Source organism: Numenius arquata, chromosome 9 (assembly GCF_964106895.1).
Source record: "Numenius arquata chromosome 9, bNumArq3.hap1.1, whole genome shotgun sequence".
Taxonomy (NCBI): domain Eukaryota; kingdom Metazoa; phylum Chordata; class Aves; order Charadriiformes; family Scolopacidae; genus Numenius; species Numenius arquata.
In genome coordinates this window covers 27,145,211-27,166,805 of record NC_133584.1, presented here as the reverse complement: position 1 = coordinate 27,166,805, position 21,595 = coordinate 27,145,211, and the positions used below count along the sequence as shown (strand labels likewise).

The following is a 21,595-nucleotide window of genomic DNA, read 5'->3' as shown; positions in this document are numbered from 1 at the left end:
CTTTATACACACCCCCACGCTCCCCCAGCCCCCCGGTGTAGGTACAACAAGGCGAGCGGGGAGGTTTGTGTTGCACCCGCAGTGACAAGATGCAGCTTTCTACCAGAGCTCAGTGGCAACTGTACTAAGAAAACAGTAGCCAGCGGCACCGCCAGACCAGCAGCCCTCTTACCCGCTCCCCTTGGGGACAGCTCACACAGCAAAGTTCAGCCCAGGACCTTTTAATGGAATTCTGTAGGAACACAGCGGGCGCGGGTTAGTTTGCTCACACGTGTATCAATTTCTGCATTCTCCAGCCTTTTCCAGGTTTGCCTCTTCCATGTCCCCTGACCCCAGGGCTGCTGCCAGGGCACAGCGGGCCAGGCCTTGGCAAAACGACTATTTAATTTTTTTTTTTTTTTAGTGCTGCAGTTAAACCCCAGGTGTGGTCCCCACAAACCCAGCACAGCACCGTGGAACACAGGCTCTGGGCACAGGACCCCCTCTCCTCCAGCGGAGCGGAGCTGACCCGGTTGTTTGACAAAGTTACGGCCGCTGCTGCGAGCCTCCGGGCCAGTGCAGGTAGCCCAGCACCGTGCGGTGCTTTGGCACCCTTGGCTTTGCCCCCAGAGTTCACAGTTTCCAGCCCAGTGGCCCTGTGGCTACCTCGGTTTAGCGAGAGGCGGCAGTAGGAGTGGGGTATCACCCACTGCTACAAACCCAGCAGCGCCCGGCGAGACTCGACGCGGCACAGAGGGTCTGGGAAAAACCCCGGAGGCAGGGGAAAGTCCAGTGTTGCGATGGAAAGGCTTCCCAGCACCAAGACCCGAAACCAGCCGTGGCCATGCCTCGGGCAGAGGGCTAGTCTTCAGCCAGGGGCGGGGGAGCCAGATGGAGCTGGAAGTTCTCATTCTGAAAGACGCTGCTGGTGGCCGGGTCACCGTGGGAAACGCTGAGCAGCCCGTGCTTCTCACCCCCGTGGCTGCGAGAGAGTTCTGTCAGGAGAGCCAGCTGCAAGACAACACCCAGAGAGAGATCACCACCTGGCAGCCTGGGGACACCGCCTCACAGTGCCCCTGCAAGGCGCAGAAAGACAAAGTGCCCGCGGGGGGGGGGGGCTCGCCTTCTGCAGCAATCAGAAAAACCTTAACAGGTGTAAAGGGTATATATAGTATGTCGTCACCCTGCAGAGCTCAGTGCAGGACAACAGTCCTGAACTAAACAACTTTCTGGGTGTCTCTAGGTTGTTTTAAAGTCACATAATGGAAAAACAATCCCAGAAAGAGCTGGAAGTGCCAACAGCTGCAGCCAAAACAGGCAGGAGGCACAAGGAAAAGGCAGGGGACAGAGGGAGCTGTGCTCTCCTTGGGACGAGGCAGGAGGAGGGAGCCTTCTGTGCCATGGCGGGAGCCACGGAGTGTCTGGCAGGGAGGTTATTTGCAAATCTAAAAAGACTCCAAGAAACCTCAGGCTGTGGACACCTTTGAGGCCCAGCCTCAACGCCAGAGGCATCTCCGTGGTTTCACTGCCAGCCAATTCCCCGTCGCTGCCTTGTGATGCGGAACAGCCTGGGCTACGCACCGCAAACTGCCAGCGCTAAAGGAAAGCCAGGAGGAAAGCCAAAGCCCACGCTGCCAGGGCTAACATCTGGCTTGATAACGTGCGAAATACCCTTCACCAATTTAAAACCGGCAGGAAAAGGGGTGGCACGTACTCTGGAGGTTCCTCGGTTGAGTCGGCAGAGTTGGTCAAAAGCTTGGATTTGCTGGGGATCCAACAGAGACTCTGAACTTGTCTGATAAAGAGAGCGAGACGGTTACAGAAACAGCACGCAGCAAGGTGTCAGGCTCATACACACAGAAATTCCTCCCTGCTCCTGACCTCGGGCCCCGAGCAGCCGCTCCGCAGCCTGTCTGGGTTGGGGGGGGGGTGCGTTTAGCCATCTTGCCCCTGGCTTGAAGCCACCGTGTGCACCTTAGTTTTGAGGAAAAAAAATAAATCCTGTTGTTGAACAAGAGAGGGAGATGCCTGTGCAGCCACAGTGACTCACTGCTGGAGTCTGCACCTGATGGCAGACACACTAACGGTGCTGCTACCTTTGGGGGGACAAAAAAAAAATAAGAAAAAAAGAAAAAAAAAAAAGAAAGGAGAGGCAGAAAAGAGAGAAAAGGGGAGCGGAAATATCCCCGGAGACAGCTGGGAAGAGCAGTAATGGGTCTCTGCAGAGAGCAGCCTGTCCTGGGCTCTTCCCCAGGTGGCAGCAGCTCCCCCCAGTCCTTTCTCATCATCTCCTGATAGTGTCCCCCCCAGCCTCCTGCCTGTCTCCTGCCTGGCCACCATGGGGAACGGCTGCTGTGCCAGTGCCCCTGACCTACTAATGGTGTCTCTCCAAAGGTCCTTTTTTTCCCCTAGTAGGATGTTACAGACTAAAAGGGAGGAAATGAGGGGTGAAAAGGCCCAGGGGGACTCACACAGCAGTCACAGCCATGTCCCCTGAGGAACCAGACACAAGGGGCATCCTGGCAGTGCCCAGCAGTGTCAGTGATGGGGGGTACAGGGTGTCACCCCAGAGTTACGGGTGAGGGCAAACAGGACCACAAACAGAGGGACCAGAGCCTGCAACAAGAGCATTAACGCAAGGAGGGCTGCGTACACACTCAAACTGCTTTAAAAGGCATCATTTACATATCCCAGGGAGAGATGACAGAGCATCGCGGATTCTTGTAGGTTTGTTCCATTTTAACACATCACAATGTTTCTATTTTGAATGTTTCTGCTCTTATTCCAAAGCAAAAGCATCATCAAGAAACTACAACAGGAGCCAGGGAGAAGAGCCCCCCCCACGAGCAGCAATCTGGCATCTGTTGTCTCCGGGGATCTATTTTTAAGGGAACATTCAATGTTCATTCTCAAATATTTTCCCCAGAATACATTTCCCAAGGGCTATTAACCCAAAACGCTGCAGTCCTGCCAGTGGGGACTGACTGGAGTTGCATCGACTTTAAACTCTTCGGTGACGGATCCAGCCCAGCAGGAAGGAGGAGCACGGCTGCCTCCAAGGAGCTGGAATTCAGGCAGAACTCCTGGAGGCAGTGGGGGCTTCGGCGTCCCCAGTCAGGCACGAGCTCTGTGTCACGGCCCCAGAGAAGCGCCCGGTGTCCCGGGCAGAGCTAAGGGCCTCTTGGATAGGGCTCCTCCTGAGCAGCCCTGCCCAAAGCGGATGATGACGAGCCGCGCTCTGCGATGGGTCATGTCTGGGGGCGGGGGGAACAACACGCTGCCTTAGGCTTTGACTCCATTTTCAATCACTACCCAAGGAAGAAAGGAAACCCCACTGGCAACCGAGCAACAAAAGTCAACTGAAGTCAGCAGCCTCGAAAGAAAGTTAATGTGGGCAAATCCCAGAGCACAAGCCCTGGCGGGGGCGGGGGGTTGACGACAGGTACCACCTCACAGAGCACCAGCCCTGGCCCCCCAGGCGAGACAACGCTCCCTCTCAGCAGCAGCCCATCACCCTGCCCCGGCTCCACCCCACAGCCCTGCTGTCCCCAGACCTCAGCAAAACTCCCCATCTGGGAATGCTTCACCCACACCCTTGGGTTTGTCTCCTCACGCTCTCTCCCATAGCACCTTTACCCGTCCCTCTCTTCTGGAAGCTCCTCCATCACTTGCTCCCCTTCCTGCTCCGCTCCCAGCAAAGCACAGCCAGAGCTGGATCTGGCCACCTGCCCCTTCATCACCTGAACGTCCCAGAGGTGGCTGAGAGCTGGCGAGCCCAGAAGTGCTCTGGGGGAAGATGACCTGAACCCACCACAGGTTTCCTGAAGCCCGAATCGTTCCGTTACTCTGAAGCCACGTGCGTCTCGCCTTTGAGACGTTCATGAAACGGTCTGAGAAGAGAGGAATGTCCCGAGCGCAGATCACTTATGCTGGGAAGCAGGTGCTCAAACTCCCTTCTCCCCCCTCCGAGATATTCTTTGATATTTGTAAATAACTAATTGCTAATCAAGGAGCCAAACGTCCATATTCCCCGCACACGCGGTGTGGGCTGTGAACCAGAGAGCCTGTGACAGCGAGGGCCACCTCTCCGCAGCTGGCAGGTTGTACAGGCGCTTCCAGGGGACACGCAGATCATTCTCACTTGGGAAAAAAAAAAAACCAAAACCCAAAAAAACCCACCAAAAAGCAAGGAAAAACTGCCCTCCACCTCCACAGTTGCTGTGGCCACAGGCATTCAAGGACAAGGAAAATGCTATGTAACTGGCCTCCCCTCTTCTGCTCGCTCTCTACCACGCGCATGGAACTATCAATCAGACCGTTCTCCAGGCTGATGAGCTGAAATATTGCAGGCAATTCTTTCTGTTGTCATGGAAACAACTGCTGTCAGGCCTTTTCCTTTTTTAACCGTGTCACTAAAGGCATGTTTTCATTCAGGAGCTACAGGGAGGCTCTCGGGGTCCAGCATCAGCACTGAGGCGTTAGTGGAATCCACTGGGCTCGCTTACCCCGCGACAGCTCCTGCCTCCAGTGCTGCTGCAGGGCCAGCTCCTTATCATCTCCACCCGGACCAAGCCGATCGGCACCTCCAAGCCATCTGCAGCCAAATCCTTCGGAAAGGCCTCAGACTAGACGCAGAACCCGAGAGACGCAATTTTCCCCCTCCAGGATCTGAGCCAGCAAGGAGAAGAAAGGTTCCTTTTTGGTTTATGGTTCTCGGAGATCCCACCACTATAATGCTAATCTCCGTTGCACATTTTGCTTGCACGTATTCCACCCCCCTCCGGTAGTCACCACACAGCCCTCCTAAGCCTGCAATTATCTTTAATTTAACAGCCACAAAATCCATCATCAGCTAGTGCCTAAGCAAAGCAGATCATACAGCAGCTGTAAGCAGAGGCACCGTTAATAGTCACACCAAGAGATCCAGGCTGAGAGAGTTGGGGGGGCTTCAGCCTGGAGAAGAGAAGGCTCCAGGGAGACCTTAGAGCCCCTTCCAGTCCCTAAAGGGGCTCCAGGAAAGCTGGGGAGGGACTCTTGATGAGGAAGGGGAGCCATAGGATGAGGGGAAGGGTTTTAAACTGAAAGAGGGGAGATTGAGATGAGATGTGGGGAAGAAATTCTTTCCTGTGAGGGTGGTGAGACACTGGCCCAGGTTGCCCAGAGAAGCTGTGGATTCCCCATCCTTGGAGGGGTTCAAGGCCAGGTTGGAGGGGGCTTGGAGCAACCTGGTCTGGTGGGAGGTGTCCCTGCCCAGGGCAGGGGGCTGGAACTGGATGATCTTTAAGGTCCCTTCCAGCCCAAATCATTCTATGATCCATCTAAGCGTGCGCTCAGAGCCGTACCTTCCACAAAAGATACCACTACATCAATTAGAGCATCAGAGCACCGCGTCACCCCAGGGGGCTGCTCCCTAACACAGGGCAGGTGGAGCCAGGAGTCCTGGGGAAGGTTTTGAGATTCCTAGGAACAAAACCACCACCCACCTCCCTCATTTATGGAGCCAAATCCACACGGACACCAACTCCACCTCCTGCCATTCCTCCCCTGCAGCTGGACGCTTATTTCACCGTGGCTTAAGCAGCCTTACAAAAAAGTACCCAAGTTCAGTTTTTTAATGAGAACCGAGCCAATTCATGTAAAACTAAGGAAATCTACTTCTCTTCTGCAGGATAAGGACCTGCTGTTTTCATGGTACTCCTGGGAACCTGGAACAAAAACAGAGCAAGGCAGGCAGCTGCTGTGGCCCAAAGTCACTGGAATGACACTAACATTACAAAATTGTTAATGAACTTCAGAAAACCTGAGGACATCCCTCATGGACCAAAAGCCTGCTGCTGCAGAGCTAGCTACTGCGGAGTAACGCACCCCCGACTTCTGCGGGACAGAGGCGGGAGCAGAGTCTTGCAAATCACTCCGGGTAATGCGGCAAGTGGGCAAACCCTGGCTGGGAGGAAGCCCCAGAGCCACCGTAGCTGCGCGACGGCAGCAGAACCCGCTGCTTCCCAAGCCCAGGCTCCCCAGTGTTTCACCAGGAACCTCTGCTGGCCTGCGCAGGAGCCAAACCCCAGGCAGCAGCCCAAGCCCTGCCTGCTCCCATCCGGATGCAGCAGCAGCCGGTACCAACGGGGCTGGCAAAGCAGGACCTGCTGCCTGCGAGTAAACAGAAGCACTGACTCACCCACGGCCCAGCAGCCTTCCCTCAGCGCGGCAATCCGTCACACGGGGGGTCTGGCCTCTCACCTCTTCAGGAGCAGAGTGGGGAAGGCAGATGTCTCTCATTTCCACCTGAACTTAAGAAACAAACCTCCCACTCGAGGCAAGGGAGAGGAGAGGCTTATTTGTGCTCTAACAGACTCGCTGCTGCTGCAACGTGAGGCACCGCAGTGACTGAGGAGAGGGGAGGAAGGGGAACTGTCTGCCTCGAACATCTAGAAGCACATTGGCATCCTTCCACCCTCCCTCTGCTAGCTGGTCTGGTGAGCAGCTCCTGCTTACACCAGGCGCTGTTGGAATATTCCCTTGGCCATCCGCCGATGCCCTCAGCCAAAGGAGCAATAGCGCTGTTGAGGATTAATTAGATAAACACCAAAAACACATATCCTCACTGGACGCGTGGCCCAGCAGATGAGATGTTTATTTATCACGTAGCAGGGGCAGCACATGGATTAAACATCACGGAAAGATGATGCCCAATACGCCTGATCTCGGTCTAGTGCCCGAATCCAAGAGGACAGAAGCATCATGCACGAAGGCAAATAATTAATTTCCTACACAGGAGCCACGTTGGCTGTTAAACACCATCCCACAAGAGCCAGCCGCAGAAGACTCAAGAGGTGCAGCGTTCTCCCAATGGCAGGAGTTTGGGGAGAGAAAGGGGAGGGTAAAGACATTTAGAAGAAGGAAGGAGTCCTACTCGGTGTAAGAAGGATTAGTGACCCCTCCTGCCAGAGGCTTATTGATAACATGACCCCAAACCCTACAGAAAAGCCAAGTGGAAGCCTCTGCTGTCTGTCCCCTTTGTAGCTCCTGATGCCCATGCAGCGATCTCTCACCGCTGTCTCGGAGGGAAGTCTACAACGTGCTTAAGAACAGCCCTGGTCCTGGGAGCTCAGCTGCAGCTGCCCAAGCCTGTCTGTGCTCAGTTCACACATAAAGCAACAAAACATACTGTTTTCATTGAGCAACACGAGGGTACAGGAATGGGGGGGGAGGCAGGACATGGAAACTGCGGCGTTCCATTTAAGGGATTTACGAAGGACGGATGCTCATCTGCCGCCCACACTTCCGGAAGAAACAGCCATTAATACCCTCGGCTACAGCAAACCTCACTGAACCAGCCATAATTCCCTCTCCTACCCTCCCATCCGGGGACTACAAACTGAACCAAAACCGCAGCTTCTCCTAGTTTTGCTCCCCTCCTTCGGAGGGCCATCGGAAGAAGAGACAGTCATCTACACCCTCCTCACCCCTTTTGGTTATTTCTCAGCTTGGAAGGAGCACAAACCTCGGAGGGGAGCAGCAGTCATCCCCCCCCCCCCAGCAGAGGTTACCGGCGGCAGCGCTCCAAGGCGGATATGCGAAGACAGACCCAAAGCTCACAATTTCACAACGAGGACGTACGTAATGAGCTGCGCTGGTTCCTTGCAGAAGAGACGGATGACTGTCGAGCACTGTGCTAAACTACACAGAACTATTGGCAACAGGGACTGGTGCAGTTTGTGGGAAGAGCAACAGGTTGCAACAGCCCAGCATCTGTCACCGTATTTAAATGAGCCTGTTCTACAGATCCTCCCAGATAAGAAATGTTTTATTAAAAAGGGAGGAAATTTTCATCGAACCGTAGGAACAGCTCCTTTGAAATTGAGATGTGAAGCAAAGCACCGATTACCCATGGAAATTTGGCCATCTTTTCTCTTAAGCGGGACACGAGGCTTCCCCGGGTGATCCCAGGAGCAGCCAGTCGCACCGGTCCTCGCTGCAGGCAGTTGGAAAGGCAGCTGTCCCTGCTTCCCGTGAGCCTCCCACGGGCACCGGAGCGCAAGACTGTGGACTGTAAAAGCAAACTTCTGCCAGGCTACAGACCGCTATATATGAAGGGCAGGGGAAACAATTACAATTCACTCTGATTTTCTCAAAAAAAAAAAAACCCCAAAACCCCTACCAAAATAAACAAACCCACCCACCCGGTATGAAAAGTCCAAGAAGAGAGTCAATTTTTATTTAAAAGCTGCTAAAGGATAATTACGGTTTTTGAAACTAGTCTTTTTAAATTTGTATTTTATTCCCAGTTTTAAATTTGGTGCCAATTCTCCTCTAGCTGCTAGTTAAGCCTCCTGCACTCGGTTTTCTTCTTACAAAATCACTTTTGTTTCCAACACATTGTAAGAAATCTTAAAACACAGATGTTCTGCTGATGAGAAGCCAACGGTACAAAGCGTCTCCGGTTCCTCCCTCACGTGGGTTTCCTACGCGGTGTTGAAGTTGTTGAGGAATCCACCACCAAAACCAACTCCGAAGCTAAAGGAGTGGGTATTTTCTCAGTTAATACGTATGTGGGAGTATTCTCTACACAGGAGGATGCACAATCTTGTTACTGTATAAAATGCTAATTATGTGCTTGGTGTCATTTGGGAGGAAAAAAAAAAAATCATGCCTGGATATTTTCAAAGTTATAAAGCCCTTGGAAAATTTTGATATTGCTGGGAGTCAAGCTAAAAACTGATGGTCACCATTGCACTGAAAACAGTAAAACTGGCTCCGTCTACTGATTGACAGAGGTCACGTAACATTTGTCTAGCTCTAAAAAAGACAAAAAAAAGTCCTAAACCTTCACTCTTACCCAACAGAAAGCACACAGACGTGCTGCAGAGGGACGTTTAGCATCTCAGTTAAGGGGTACACTATGGTACCAACACCTCGCAGGTGGAGGTCGGTCAAGGAGCTCCGGGTTGGAGGGGAGGCCGTGTGGCACAGAGGGACGCTGGTGGCAGGCTGCAGAACAGAGCTCAAAGGTGGAGTCTGACAAACTGGATTAACTACGGACCACGTTCACTCTCCATCCTGGCGTGACTTGACAGGATTAAACTCCTGAATAAAACATATTTGCCATCTGGACAGTTCTAACAACGGTGCCCTTCGAACTCAGGCAGAGTCTGGAACACGCAATAACCAGAGCACGTCAGCTTAGGGGTTCACGGCGTCTTCTACAGAGCTCATGGCCCAAGAGCCAAGAGTTTGCTCCTCTCCCCGATCCCTAGTACATAGGCTGGCAGAATAAATGGACAACACAAACTAGCTCGCTGTAACAAGGCAAATTAGTTTCAGAGATCAATGACCAAGATATCAGGACTACTTCTCTGATGTATTTAGGCAGAAGCCCAGCTTTCACCTAATACGCCTCAGTTAACTTCAAAACACCACAATGCAAAAAAGCACTGCAAGTTTTAAATCGGATTAAAAAACCCACCACAAATGCGAAGCCTTAATTTCTTTTAACACTCATTTAGGGCACAGTATAAGGTAAGGAGGACAGGAGAGATGATCAGTTTGGACACAGAAGATTACCCTTGGGAAGACAGCAAGGTTTAGAGGATAACAGAGAAAGCACAAACTTTTGGGAGCAAAACCAGAGGAAAAGCCCCTTTTGCCCTTCTCTCGCTGTTCTCCTCCACTGGGGCGGAACGGCTCGAGCCCTCGTGACAGCAAAGCTCCATGTCAATAAGGGCTGTCACCAGCCTCGGTAAGGGCTCAGTGCTAGCTTGTGGCATCCCTCCACCTCCCCCAGTTTGGAGGCGACTGCTACAGAAGCTGTGCATGCAAAGCAGGGACAGAGAAAACACTGTCTGTTGGGCTGTCGTTTCACATATAAATCTCAACAGCATTGCAAAATCCAAACTGACAGTCTTTGTTTCAACAGAGCAGAATTGGTACTATGAAACGCACTCCAGATGCTCAGTGGCATTTCTCAGTATGAATCTATTCCTAATTCAAGGCTTGCTAAGAAAATAAATCCCAAACGGAAGATTTCACTATGGAAAAAAAAAAAACCCACACGTTGGATTTTTGCCAAGAGACAGACTAAGCTCTCGGGGTCTTCAGAGCGGTGGCAAAAAGAAATACCCTCCCCACAGATCTATATGCAAAACGTCCCTGCAGCTTCGGCGCTGCTCCCCGGGGCATAGGGAAGGCAGGGCTGGAAGCAGGGCTGTGTTAGCATCACCTCCCGCCGGGATTTGCTGCTCCGTGTCTGGGGAAGCACCAGCAGCCTGGCCAACCCGCACCTCTGGGTCTGCCCCGGAGTTGAGAGGGAAAGGCAGAGAAGCCCTTCACCAGAGAACTGCAGCACCAAAAGGCTCAACAGACCTCGTGACCCAGGCCGAGAAGCACCCTTGGGAACACCAGAATGTGGCTCAGGGCGGGGGGAGCCCTGCAACACTCCCCGGCTCCTTCAGAGCCTTTATTCTGCACTCCCTCTCTCCAGCACTGCGCGCCATCCACCAGCTCCTGCAGAAAAGGCCCCTTTGGAAGAGACCCCAGCCCGGCAGAGACCAGCGTCGTGTCTGAACAAGCACAGGAAGCTTTGCTGGTTTTATGCTTAATTCTCTGCTTAAACACGCTTGAGGCTGCAGGAGAGCAAACAGGCAAACTCGCCCCCAGCAGGTGCTGCTGAGCCACCGGGAACCCTCCTCGCCCCCTGCCTTTGGCTCCAGCAGAGCCAAGGAATACACACCCCCATCCCCTCCCCTTCCCGTTCCCACCACTTCCCCCAGAAGGGAAAAAAAAAGTTTGTTCTGTAACTCAAACTACTGCCTGGCCAGTTGAATCGTTAACCTCACAGGGTTAATTAACACTACTGAGTGGCAACTGGAACTTCCTGGAGAAGCTAGAGATTTTACAGTCTTTCGCCAAGTCTAAATATAGTCAGTTTTTTTAAGGATCTGACTGTGCAACAGTTTAATTACATGAGAGTACAACAGTTAAATATTGTAATTTAAATACATGAGGAACCTCACAAACTTGGAGAGGATCTGGGACATCAGGAGGAGGAGGTGGGGAGGCTTGAAGCAGTGCTCGGGCTCCGATGAGCTGGAGCCAAGCTGTGCCAGGCCGGCTGCGCGTGGAGCGGGAAGCCAGGGGCTTCTCTGCCAAGAAGAACTGGGACAGCAGGGACACAACCAGCACTCTCAGATGATCCTGGCATGGACATTTCCTAGCTAGCACTCACTGATCCCTGCTGGAGCCCCTTTTCTTCCCCATCCAGTCCCTCCACGTCTCCCTTTAAGCCCTGAGTCTCAGCCAGCCCCTCACTTCTGCAGACGGATCAGTTAAATAAAGGGAAGCACCTTCTCCTCCCTTCCTCATCGTTCCGTGTCATCTGGAGCCTTTCCCGCTGCTTCTGCTCTGGGATATGTCCAGACTGGAGTTAAAGGGGAGAGACCGGGGCTCTCTGACTGACGAGCTTGTGAGAAGCCCAAGCGATAACCCAAGCTCTAAGGCAATGCTATGAAACACCAGGCACTTTAATGATGGATGTAGCTTTAGTACTTAATTCTGCCTTTGAAGTTACAGCCCGTCTGTCCCACTCACTCGCCCACGTTCCTTCGGAGCAGACGGGGGTAAAACGTGGGGCTATCGAACCTGCCTGACTTCAGCCTCCCCGCGTCGCTGCAGCGGGACAGGACACACAACGACGAGCGTTTGTAAGCAGACTGAGCGGACCACAGTTGATTTACAACCTCCCGGGAAAGCTTTTCTTTCTGTCACCATGTAAGAAACTAACAGGATTTGACTGCAAAGATTGCATTTTGCTCCATACACTCCTCAGAGATTACATTTCCCCCCCCACCCCCGCCAGTCTCCCTTCAAGCAGGAAGCTGCTCTTTGTGCTAATACAGAGGCTGATGGAAGTTGACTAATGCTGTTAGTTATCTTTTGATCGGAATTGATTTGGCAGAAATTGAAATAATCTACTAGGAGAAAACCGAAGGACTACCATAAAAACACACTCCCGAGATTGAATTACTTCGCTTTCAGAAGTGGAAAAACGCCACTTTGCGCGCGTCTGCGCGGTGACAAACGCACAAAGTCTCTCCAGGCATTTAGGAACAAACCCTCCTCAGTGACCGCCTCCGGTGGAACACGAGGCAGCAGAGTTCAGCTGCGACACCCCAGCAAGAGACCTGCCATTTTTGGTTATAGCCCCACGCCAGGAGAAAGACAGAAGAGCCCACACTGAGACTGGACTTCTGTCTGGATTGGGGATGGTGAAACTTCTTGCACGTAAATACTGGCAATAAATACAAACTGATCATCTGTTCTCTTGCTGCATGGGTCTTGTTTACACACAAGCTTCTTAAAACATTGTGAGAGCATGCAGCGAGTCAAATCAATTCTGGATCTTTCCCCCGTAGCTGGGTTATCTGTTAGGAAGGTAGCACAGAGGCTCCATGATCCAGCACAAGGAACATGCCATCTCTTGGTAAGTTTTATATAAAACAGACCTAAAACCAGTTTGAAAGGGATTGTCCCCAGTGGTCTATCCCAGACTCTCACCAACAAGCCTAAGAGCTGGATGCACCTAGCAGGCAGCCGGCTGCCAGCATCCCGCTACCCCTCAGGCTGGCGAGCCGTTCCCAAACCTTCCGGGCAAACACATCCCCGTTTCTTGCGCAGCTCTGTAAACCCACACCAAAACAAAACATAACTAGTAGCTAGAGATTGTGTTTGACAGTAACTGATCACGGGCTGGGCTGGAAGTGAAGACGGACATGAGAACGAAGCGATGAAGTCTACAAGTGTTGTTTCAAGTTTACTTGGAGAGAAACCGCCTCTCACAAACCTTACCTGTGCCAAGGATGCTCCGCTTCCTTTTTTTAGCTCTGAGAAGTTCTCACTCAGTTTTCCTCCCTTGTTACTCGAGTTGCATTTGTAGCACATCCACCTCATCAGGCCTTTGGTTACCGCCCCGCACTCTTTACTCAGCAGACAGAGGGAATGGTACAGGTGGCCACAGCTGTGGAGAGAGGAGAACTCTGCTCAGGAGAGTTCTCAGATTCAGGAGAATTCTGAAAGCAGGGGAACACAGCCCGAGAGCTCCGCACTTCAGAGGGGAAATCTCTGGTCGATGGAAAACAAGGCTGCTTTAAGCTGAAAGAGGGGAGATTTAGATGGGATATAGGGAAGAACTTCTTTGCTGTGAGGGTGGTGAGACACTGGCCCAGGTTGCCCAGAGAAGCTGTGGCTGCCCCATCCCTGGAGGGGTTCAAGGCCAGGTTGGAGGGGGCTTGGAGCAACCTGGTCTGGTGGGAGGTGTCCCTGCCCAGGGCAGGGGGTTGGAACTGGATGATCTTTAAGGTCCCTTCCAACTCAAACCATTCTATGATTCTATCCGTAAATACAGGTCAGCAGCGCATACGCTCCCTTCGTACCTCCGCACCCTCCTGTAGTATTTCAAGACTTGCAAAAATAACAGTAGATGCCCATTTGCCGATACAGCTACAGATCACAATATGACGGTAATAATGATCTTGTCTTATTTTACAGCCACCGAGGCACAGAGAGGAAAAACTTAGATGCCAACAGAGTACGGAGTCAGGGCTGTGACAGATCCCAGATGTACAAACACGGGCAAATAAACTCAGGGTGCTGGGATTGCACAAACGGCCTCGCTGGGAGAGCTGACAGATAAACTGACAGCTCACGGAGCAGCTCTCAGGATTGTGAGGCGGTTCTCCCCAGCCAAGCCGGAGCTGGCTGCATGCAAAGGCGGTTGGCTCTGATGGGTTTCATTAGCCAGCCCATTTACAGTGCAAGGGAGCAGGAACACACCCATTACTTGTGCAAGTCAGAGCTCGCTCTTTTTCTCTCTTTCCTTTCAAAACTACTAAGACGATCACAGCTGTGACCCTTAACTTTACCTGAAAACGATGATTTCATCAGCAGTTTCTTGCCTTCGTTTGTACTGCTGTAGACAAATGCAGCAATAATCCTGCTTTGGGGTAAGCCCTCTAGTGACAGAAGCTCTTAGGTTACACAGGGACCAGTGGAGATCATGGTTTAAAAGATTCGTAGTTGTCTCCAAAAGGGTCTGTGTGGAAGACAATATACAGAATAACTAAGTCATTCTGTCATCTCCAGACTGCAGGAACTCCATACTGATCAATTTTTCATAACAAGCAGCTTAGGAGATTGCTAAGAGCAAAACCAACCCAACAAAATTGCTTCTCTTTATATGTTTTCTAGCCACTGCCCTCAAAATACTTACCCTAACATCGCATGTTAATGGAGGCAATACCTTTTCACTCTTAAATAGATAAGTGCTCTATTGATTTTTGTCAAAGAGCATTACACGAGACACAGTAGGCTCATTTTGTCCTCTTCCATACCAGACCCTCCTTTTTTTCCCCTCTACATGGGGTAAACTACTGCTTACATCCTCCATTTTAGTAGAAACATGCTGATAAAAATCAAAGCCCAAATGCACTATCACAATTAAAAGATGAAAAACTCACTCAGCTGCTCACCTGCTGGTTCTCCCCAACTGAGATTTCCATTTCTGAAGAGCCAAAAGCAAAATACCCTTAGTTTTTAGCGGCCAGTGCTTCTTTCAGCGACAACAGGTATCAGGCGTGGGTGCCCTGGTCCGTGATCTATCGACGCTCTGCAGCAGCAACTCACGAGAAGCTGCAGAGGCTGCGCCAGTGGTTCACATCTGGCCAAGTCCAGATGTGACACCCAGCCTGCACCAGAGGACTGCCAGGCAGTGACAGAGGACCTGTGCTGCTATTTCCCATTTTATTTTTCAATTTATTTTTCAATTGGATGCATGGAGGCCTGAGCAGTAGCTAGGATGGTAGTGCCACACGGTAGGCAGAACGAGGGAGGGTGAGTTTGGAGGAAGACTATGCGTTCTGTTTGGGGGAAAATGAGTTTTAGAAAACTGCTGAAGTTTGGAGACTGCCTGGGCAGAGAAAGGCAGGAGAGATTTCACCATAAAGGCGAAATCACCATAAAGGCGAAATCACCATAAAGGCGAAATCACCATAAAGGCGAAATCACCATAAAGGCGATGGTGTCACCATCAGGTGACAAAGGAAGGACAGCATTATCATTGGGAAGTAGCAAAACAGCCTAATTTCAAAAGGTCTTATTTAAGACCACATAAAAAGACAAAACATACTAGGTTTGTGCCTTTGAATCCCTAACTGCAGGATGAGCTGGAGAAAAAGCAGATGTTTATCCTTCCGGTACATTTAACATAAAACTGAACAGCAGAGGTGTTCACATCCCCATGTACCTGCCAGTCTCTTCACTTCCAATCTGTCTGGGAGCAACACAGACTCCTTCCCCCTGTCCCCAGTCACACAAATACACATCATTTGCGTGTCCATTTGCTTTGCCCTGCAGGAGGGGTGACAAAGGAGGGAGCAGTGGGGCAGAGAGCCAACAGTAACCCCTGCACACAGCAGTGGACGGAACGCAAATGCACGCGACTTACTTGTTCGTAGTTAAAAGTGTCCAGCATTCCCAGGACAAGTCCTTGAATTTCTCCAAGTTTCCCTTTTCCATAAACTGGATCCTGTACGAAGAAACAAAAAGTTGCAGCTGAATCCCAGGACATGACCACTCTGGCTTTTTTTTTTTACATTTTTTTTTTCCTCTCCAGATTGGCATCGCCAATGGAAGTTATGACTCCAGATTTAAAGACGCTGTCCATGCACAAGGACAGGAGAATAATCCTGTGTATTGATGGGAAAATTGGTAATCAGTGAAACTGAGTAGATGACAACATCAATACTAATTACTGTGCTTGGGTCAAAAGACTTCAAATGTCACCTTGGAAACTCCATTCAGGAGATGCAAAGAGCTGACTGGAGAGCGCATTTGAGGAATATCGAAGAAAACAGCAGAAAACACCCCACAGCGACACAGGAGGTGTCAACCCCGTCTGTGCTGCTGCCGGACACCCACTGCTACTCGTATCTGCTGGTCCTGGGCTCCCAGGCCGCCTGCAGGGCTCTGGGCTCCAGGATGCCAGCGTGCCCTTGCCCAGGTCAGAGGGTAATTCCCTCCTTAGTCCCTGGTGGTCCACAAGTCACCTCCAGGCTCACCCAACACCCCCTCAGCTGCAGGTTGAAAGCCCACAGATCCAGTGGGCTGTGCAGCCGCGCAGCAGTAAGCGGGAATCCCGGGCTATCCTGGTCTCACATCCCAGATGACAGAACATCATCTAGGGAACAGGGGCCTGGGGCTCTTCTGTTGCCGCAAGGATGATTTCTACGTGCCCTGGGCAGCTTTATTTCCATGTCCCAGCAGCACAAGAGAAAGGCTCTGGTACAAGTCATTGCCCTGGTGCATCTCAACCACCTTCCTTAGGCCTGCTCCAAACCAAACACCCCCTTCTCCTCCAGAGTCACCCTCTGAAGCATCACCTGGTGCAGGACAGGAACCCTGGTCTAGGGTACATCTCCTTGTTCTGGGGTGAGCTCAGCAAAGGAGCCCTTTGGGAGCTGCTCTCCATGACAGAGCACAACCTCTCAACCAGGCAGGTGGGCAAAGCACTGGAAGAGGAGAGAGAATTCTGCAACACCCTTCCCTCCTGCCAGGCCCCGTTGCACAACAGGAGACCATGCCAGGAAATACTTCTGCCCCACAACCATCACCACGACAGTTTGCCAACAGCTCCTCGTGGCCACAAGCACTAGAAGCCACCAGCACTAGGGTCTCCTGGGCAGAACTGACCCTGAAACATCTCCTCATGTGCCCTGTCCCTGTGTCTCTAATCAGAACAAGTCTATTCAGGAACACCTTAAAAGAGGATCAGGGGAATTCGTGTTCGTGTAACACAAAACCCTGGGGCTGACAGACAGTCATGGAAGCAGACCTGGAAAAAGGCATTTTTGCCCTGCTGGGAGGCAGTGGAAGGATACTGGTGGAAGCCCGCTGGAAGCTGAGAGAAGCTGACTGGTGGAATGGACAAGACATTGGCAAAAATAGATACTGGCAAGATGTGAAAAGGAAACTAACCTAGAAAGCAGAAAAATGACGGAGAGACAGTGGGAACGGGAAGAGGAGGAGCTGGATGAACAAGCTCTGGATGAGATGAATGAGAAAAGGAGCAGAGCAAGGCTGACTCCATGCCGGGACTGAGAGCGAGGGAGAGAAAGGAGAAGCAAGAGTGAAAAAGCAAACTGAGGAAGATGACTAAAGTAGTATGGAAGTTACACTGCAAGACACCCGGAGAGATCCCCAAAACAGCAATAGAAAGCAAGTCAGGCAATTTTTGAACAACAGCCTTCAGAGGAACCGTGACAGGCACCAATGCCAAGGTTCAAGCCTAAATAAAACCAGCACTGGAGTCAAAACCAGCTCTAGATTTGGAATACACAGAAGAGCTCGACACGTTGCTGGGGCTACTTTTTTTGCCAGGTGAACACCACAGCCTCAAACAAGACTAAGTTTTCTTGCTGTGTGCATAATTTAAAAGCAACACCATAGAAAGTACACTACACTAAGTCACCGTATGAATTATGGAGGGCACCAGGGAGCTCAGGACTTCCAACACAGCACGTACATGATCCATAACATAGAGCAACTTATTTTTGTATCCACCAGATACTCACTTCTGTAAAGCACATACGGCCAAGGAAACCCAAAGGGGTAACTCACAAACTGTACGGATGCAACCACTTACACGCAGCAGCTCTAACTTCCCAAGCTGCAAGTAGAGACTTAAAGCAACTTGTTTTACAAAAGACAGAGGAAGAAGAGGAGAGATGAAGCAGAGAGAATAGAAGAGTCACCTACAGCTCTGCAGAGGAGGAACGCGAGTCTTTGGGCCAATTTTCAGTTGCTCATTTTTTCTCAAGTCACACTTAATGATGTCTAAAAAAATGGCAGGTGGGAAGAGAATGAACTTTTCTCCAAAGAGGAGCCGTGTGGTTTAGCAAAGCCTTATGCTGAGCCTGGACTTGGAATCACGGAATTGTCAGAGTTGGAAGGGACCTCTAGAGATCATCCAGTCCAACTCCCCTGCTAAAGCAGGGTTGCCCAGAGCACATCACTCAGGACTGCATCCAGGCGGGGCTTGAAGATCTCCAGAGAAGGGGACTCCACACCCTCCCTGGGCAGCCTGTTCCAGGGCTCTGGCACCCTCACCATAAACAGGTTTTTCCTCATATTTGAATGGAACTTCCCATGTTCCAGCTTGTGCCCGTTGCCCCTTGTCCTGTCACTGGGAACCACTGAAAAGAGTCCAGCTCCATCCTCCTTCAACCCACCCTTTAGGTACTTGTACTCAAGCACAAACGGTGAAGTTCACGCACGTTTCCTGCCAGCAGCCACTGGACAGGGCTTCACGGCTGCCTACCTGCCTGGAGCACAAAGTCCAATGCTGTGATTTCACTTTTCCAGCAAATTATAACACTTTCTTTCAATCTGCTGGTTTCAGCCCCCACAAAATTTACAGTCACCAGAGCTTTGTGGGATCAACTACTTTTATGGAGGAATATGTTGCACTAATTCCACCTTATAAAATTTGTCTCAGTTTGGGGATGTATGCACGCTGTACGGGACGGCACATTAACAACAGTTGGTTGCACCAAGCCGGGAAGAGGTCACAGCTACTGTTTCCAGGCTGGTAACTTCCCCGGGGACACAGCAAGCCATAGCCCAGCTCATTGCCCAGTGCCGCCACCGGCAGATCAGATCAGGCAAAGCTGGCAGGTACCCAGATGCAACCCAGCGGTGCTCATGCAGCCTTTCAGCCAGTTCCATCCCCTCCATTTCCAATTTCTTCCTGGGTCCAGCAAATAGCACTTTCTTTGCCAACAGCACTCGCAGAACTGCGCTAATAAAAGCGCCATGAACTCAGAAAACCCATCCCCTTGCGGCTTGTCCTGTCTGCAAGGGGATACAGCAACTATTGCACATAAAACTAATCCCAGCGTTGACCTTCAGGACTGGAAAGAAATAAAAACAGGCAGGGCCCTAAGCAGGGATGGAAAAAATTCAAGCAAAGGCTTTTTAGATCCTTCTGCTTCCACCCTGTAATGGATTTTGAGATTCCTTCCTTCCCCACTTTGGGGTTTCTACAGGTCGGTTTTAAATTTCTGGCTTCTCCAGTTCTCCATTTTGTGGGAGGCATCAGCTGCATCTACTTACAAAACATTGGTGAAGGATTACAGCTTTGTAAGGGAATTATCATTCAACCTTTCAGTCCTCTTCAGACAGCATTCGCATCCTTAATGACGTGGCATTTTCCTTAATGCTCAAGAGGATTCCTCTAGTATCTCTCCTAATACGGTTATTTCTGACTTCCTATTTAACAAATAACTTTACACCATTATTAAGGATGAGCAAGAAAATAAATATATTGATCGTTATTTCACGTGACTTCAATTATATAAAGCTGGGTCAATATGCTGTAGCAGGCGGATGCCAGGAGCCTCCCCATTTTCTGTGAAAGCTGCGGAGCCTGGTCGCAGCCCTTTGCGAGGTGCCCTTTAGCGAAGCGTTTTGGTTGCAAAGTTAACATTTGCATAAGGTATAATCCATCAGCAGTTAAGCCCAGAAGAGGAAGAAAAACAGCCCACTGAAATGGGAATGCTCTAATTCCTTTTCAGAAAAGGCAAGATAATCTACCTCAGTTTATTGAGGTCATCCACCTTACAAAAAATCCCCCCGGTAATTCCTGGGCAGCTGTTCCACCTTCCAGACCCGCAGTTCCAGCACATCTCTGCTCTACCACCAAGACCTCACCTCTGTTGGAACAGCTCTGGAGGGAATTTTCAGACAAGCACCGCTCGTAATTCTGGGTTTCGCAGAAATATTTTGAGGGTCTGGGAAAGACTGTATGTTCTCCAGGGCCCAGAAGAGCCGGTTTAAGAGTTTTCTTACGGTCACGGGTAAAGCGGCACATCGATAACATTTTGAATGAGGCCCCGCATACTGCCCAGAGCCAAGACAGAATGGTTTGCTGCCAGGGTTTAGAATTTTACATGGCTTCAAAGAGCAACAGCACAGCTTTGCAAAAGGAATACCCACCCAGGGCTAACAAAACAGAGACCTTTCTAGCCAAGGAAGCTGTTGAGACAGAGTGTTCTGGGGAAACGCCATGTATGAATGCCATGTTGTGATTCTTCCCCGTGGGGCAATTAAATGGCATTCCCAGATAATCCAAGGAAGCAGACGGCAGGTCACACTACGCAGGGAGGCAGAAAATCCAGTACTCCCTCTTCTCTCCTGATCCCAAAGACGGTAAGGGTTCCAAAACCGCTGAACATTTCAGCTGGGCACCCGAAGAGACGGCCACGCAGCAAGACATACTCATCACCACTCCCAACGTCATGTTCCCGGCTGAACTCAAAGCGACATTCTTCCATGGCCCAAGCTGCGTGCCAAAATAAAAACCCAAGAAAACCTCCCACAGGCACCCGGCGCAAGCCCTGAAGCAATAGTTTAATACAACACAACTACAAACACACAAGCAGGAGTGACCCAGAGCAATGCAATCCTGGAAATTCAGAAATAAAGGTCGGCGTGAATGGAAACATGTGGTTTTAAGCAGAAGAAAGGGTTAAACGAACGGTCTGTCCCAGCCGCAAAGCTGAGGAGGGTGTCAGGCTCTGAAGGCAGCAGACTGGTAAGAGCCCAGACAAGTTATCAGTGGAAGACCCCGTGTCCTAACGTGAGGAGGATGACAGGTGTGTGGAATATCACATCCCATTTTTCTGTTAGCCCACAGGAGAACAGACGACAGACGTGTATTTCAAACCCAGGTTCCAAACAAGGGAAAACAAAATGTGCAGCAATCTGGCTCACGATTTGCAGAAGCTTAAGTGAGATGCAGAGGCAAAAATCCACCTTATAACAGCCAGCAACTTGTAAAGGACATAACTAATCCATCCAAACCTCAGCTGTCATCATCAGAGGAACCCCAGAGATGCAGCAAGGGGCTGACACCCTCCCTACTGCTCACAAGTGATCCGGGTCAGGTCACTCATTCCCATACGTCTTAGGTGTCTGCAAATACCCAAGTGCAAGGGAGTGAATAAAATCTATAAAAGAATGAGTGTTAAGAGGCAAAGTCAACTTCTTTAGAGATCCTGTAAATAAATACCATCTTCCCTTCCCTAGGATCTACTGAGTTTTATGACACTATTTTCCCTACACATGTTTCTGAGCTACAAGGTACTGATTACTACTGCTGTTTTATGAAGTTCTTTACCTGGAATTCAGTCCTTCTCTCCGAATACATTTTAAGAAATCGCCGTCTCTCCCTGTTTTTTTGCTCTAGTTGTACAGCAACATCTGCCTCTTTAAATCTCTGTTCTGTCAGGCTGAATTTGTAAGGCTGACCAGGGAAATGGAATGAGCAAGAGCAATTTCCCCACCCCCAGCTTCCAAACCCAGTGACCGGAGTTGCACGGGCTGCTTTAAATAATGCCTTACACGTGTCTGTCCCTCGTAAAAGCCCTTCACCTGATGGGCTGTAAGCACCCCATTATCCTTTGCAGTAGTGCCATCGCACCAACCGCTTCCCCGTACAACTGACAAACGCATTTCATTCACCTGTTGCCTCCAAGACACAAACGCCAGCCTCTAGGAAAAGGGTTTT

At 50.7% G+C, this 21,595-nt stretch overlaps 1 protein-coding gene across 1 annotated transcript in view; it reads right to left on the bottom strand.

The window, feature by feature from the left end:
- Positions 1-207: 207 nt before the first annotated feature.
- The window catches only part of VPS8 (VPS8 subunit of CORVET complex), a 56,494-nt gene continuing 35,106 nt past the window's right edge, over positions 208-21,595 (bottom strand). Inside the window, exons 24-28 of the mRNA XM_074152987.1 lie at positions 15,476-15,556; positions 13,896-14,065; positions 12,823-12,991; positions 1,694-1,774; positions 208-990 (exon numbers count right to left, since the gene is read on the bottom strand). Of these exons, the coding sequence (XP_074009088.1) occupies positions 841-990; positions 1,694-1,774; positions 12,823-12,991; positions 13,896-14,065; positions 15,476-15,556 (651 nt within the window). The 3' untranslated portion in view covers positions 208-840. The remainder of the gene's footprint in view (positions 991-1,693; positions 1,775-12,822; positions 12,992-13,895; positions 14,066-15,475; positions 15,557-21,595) is intronic.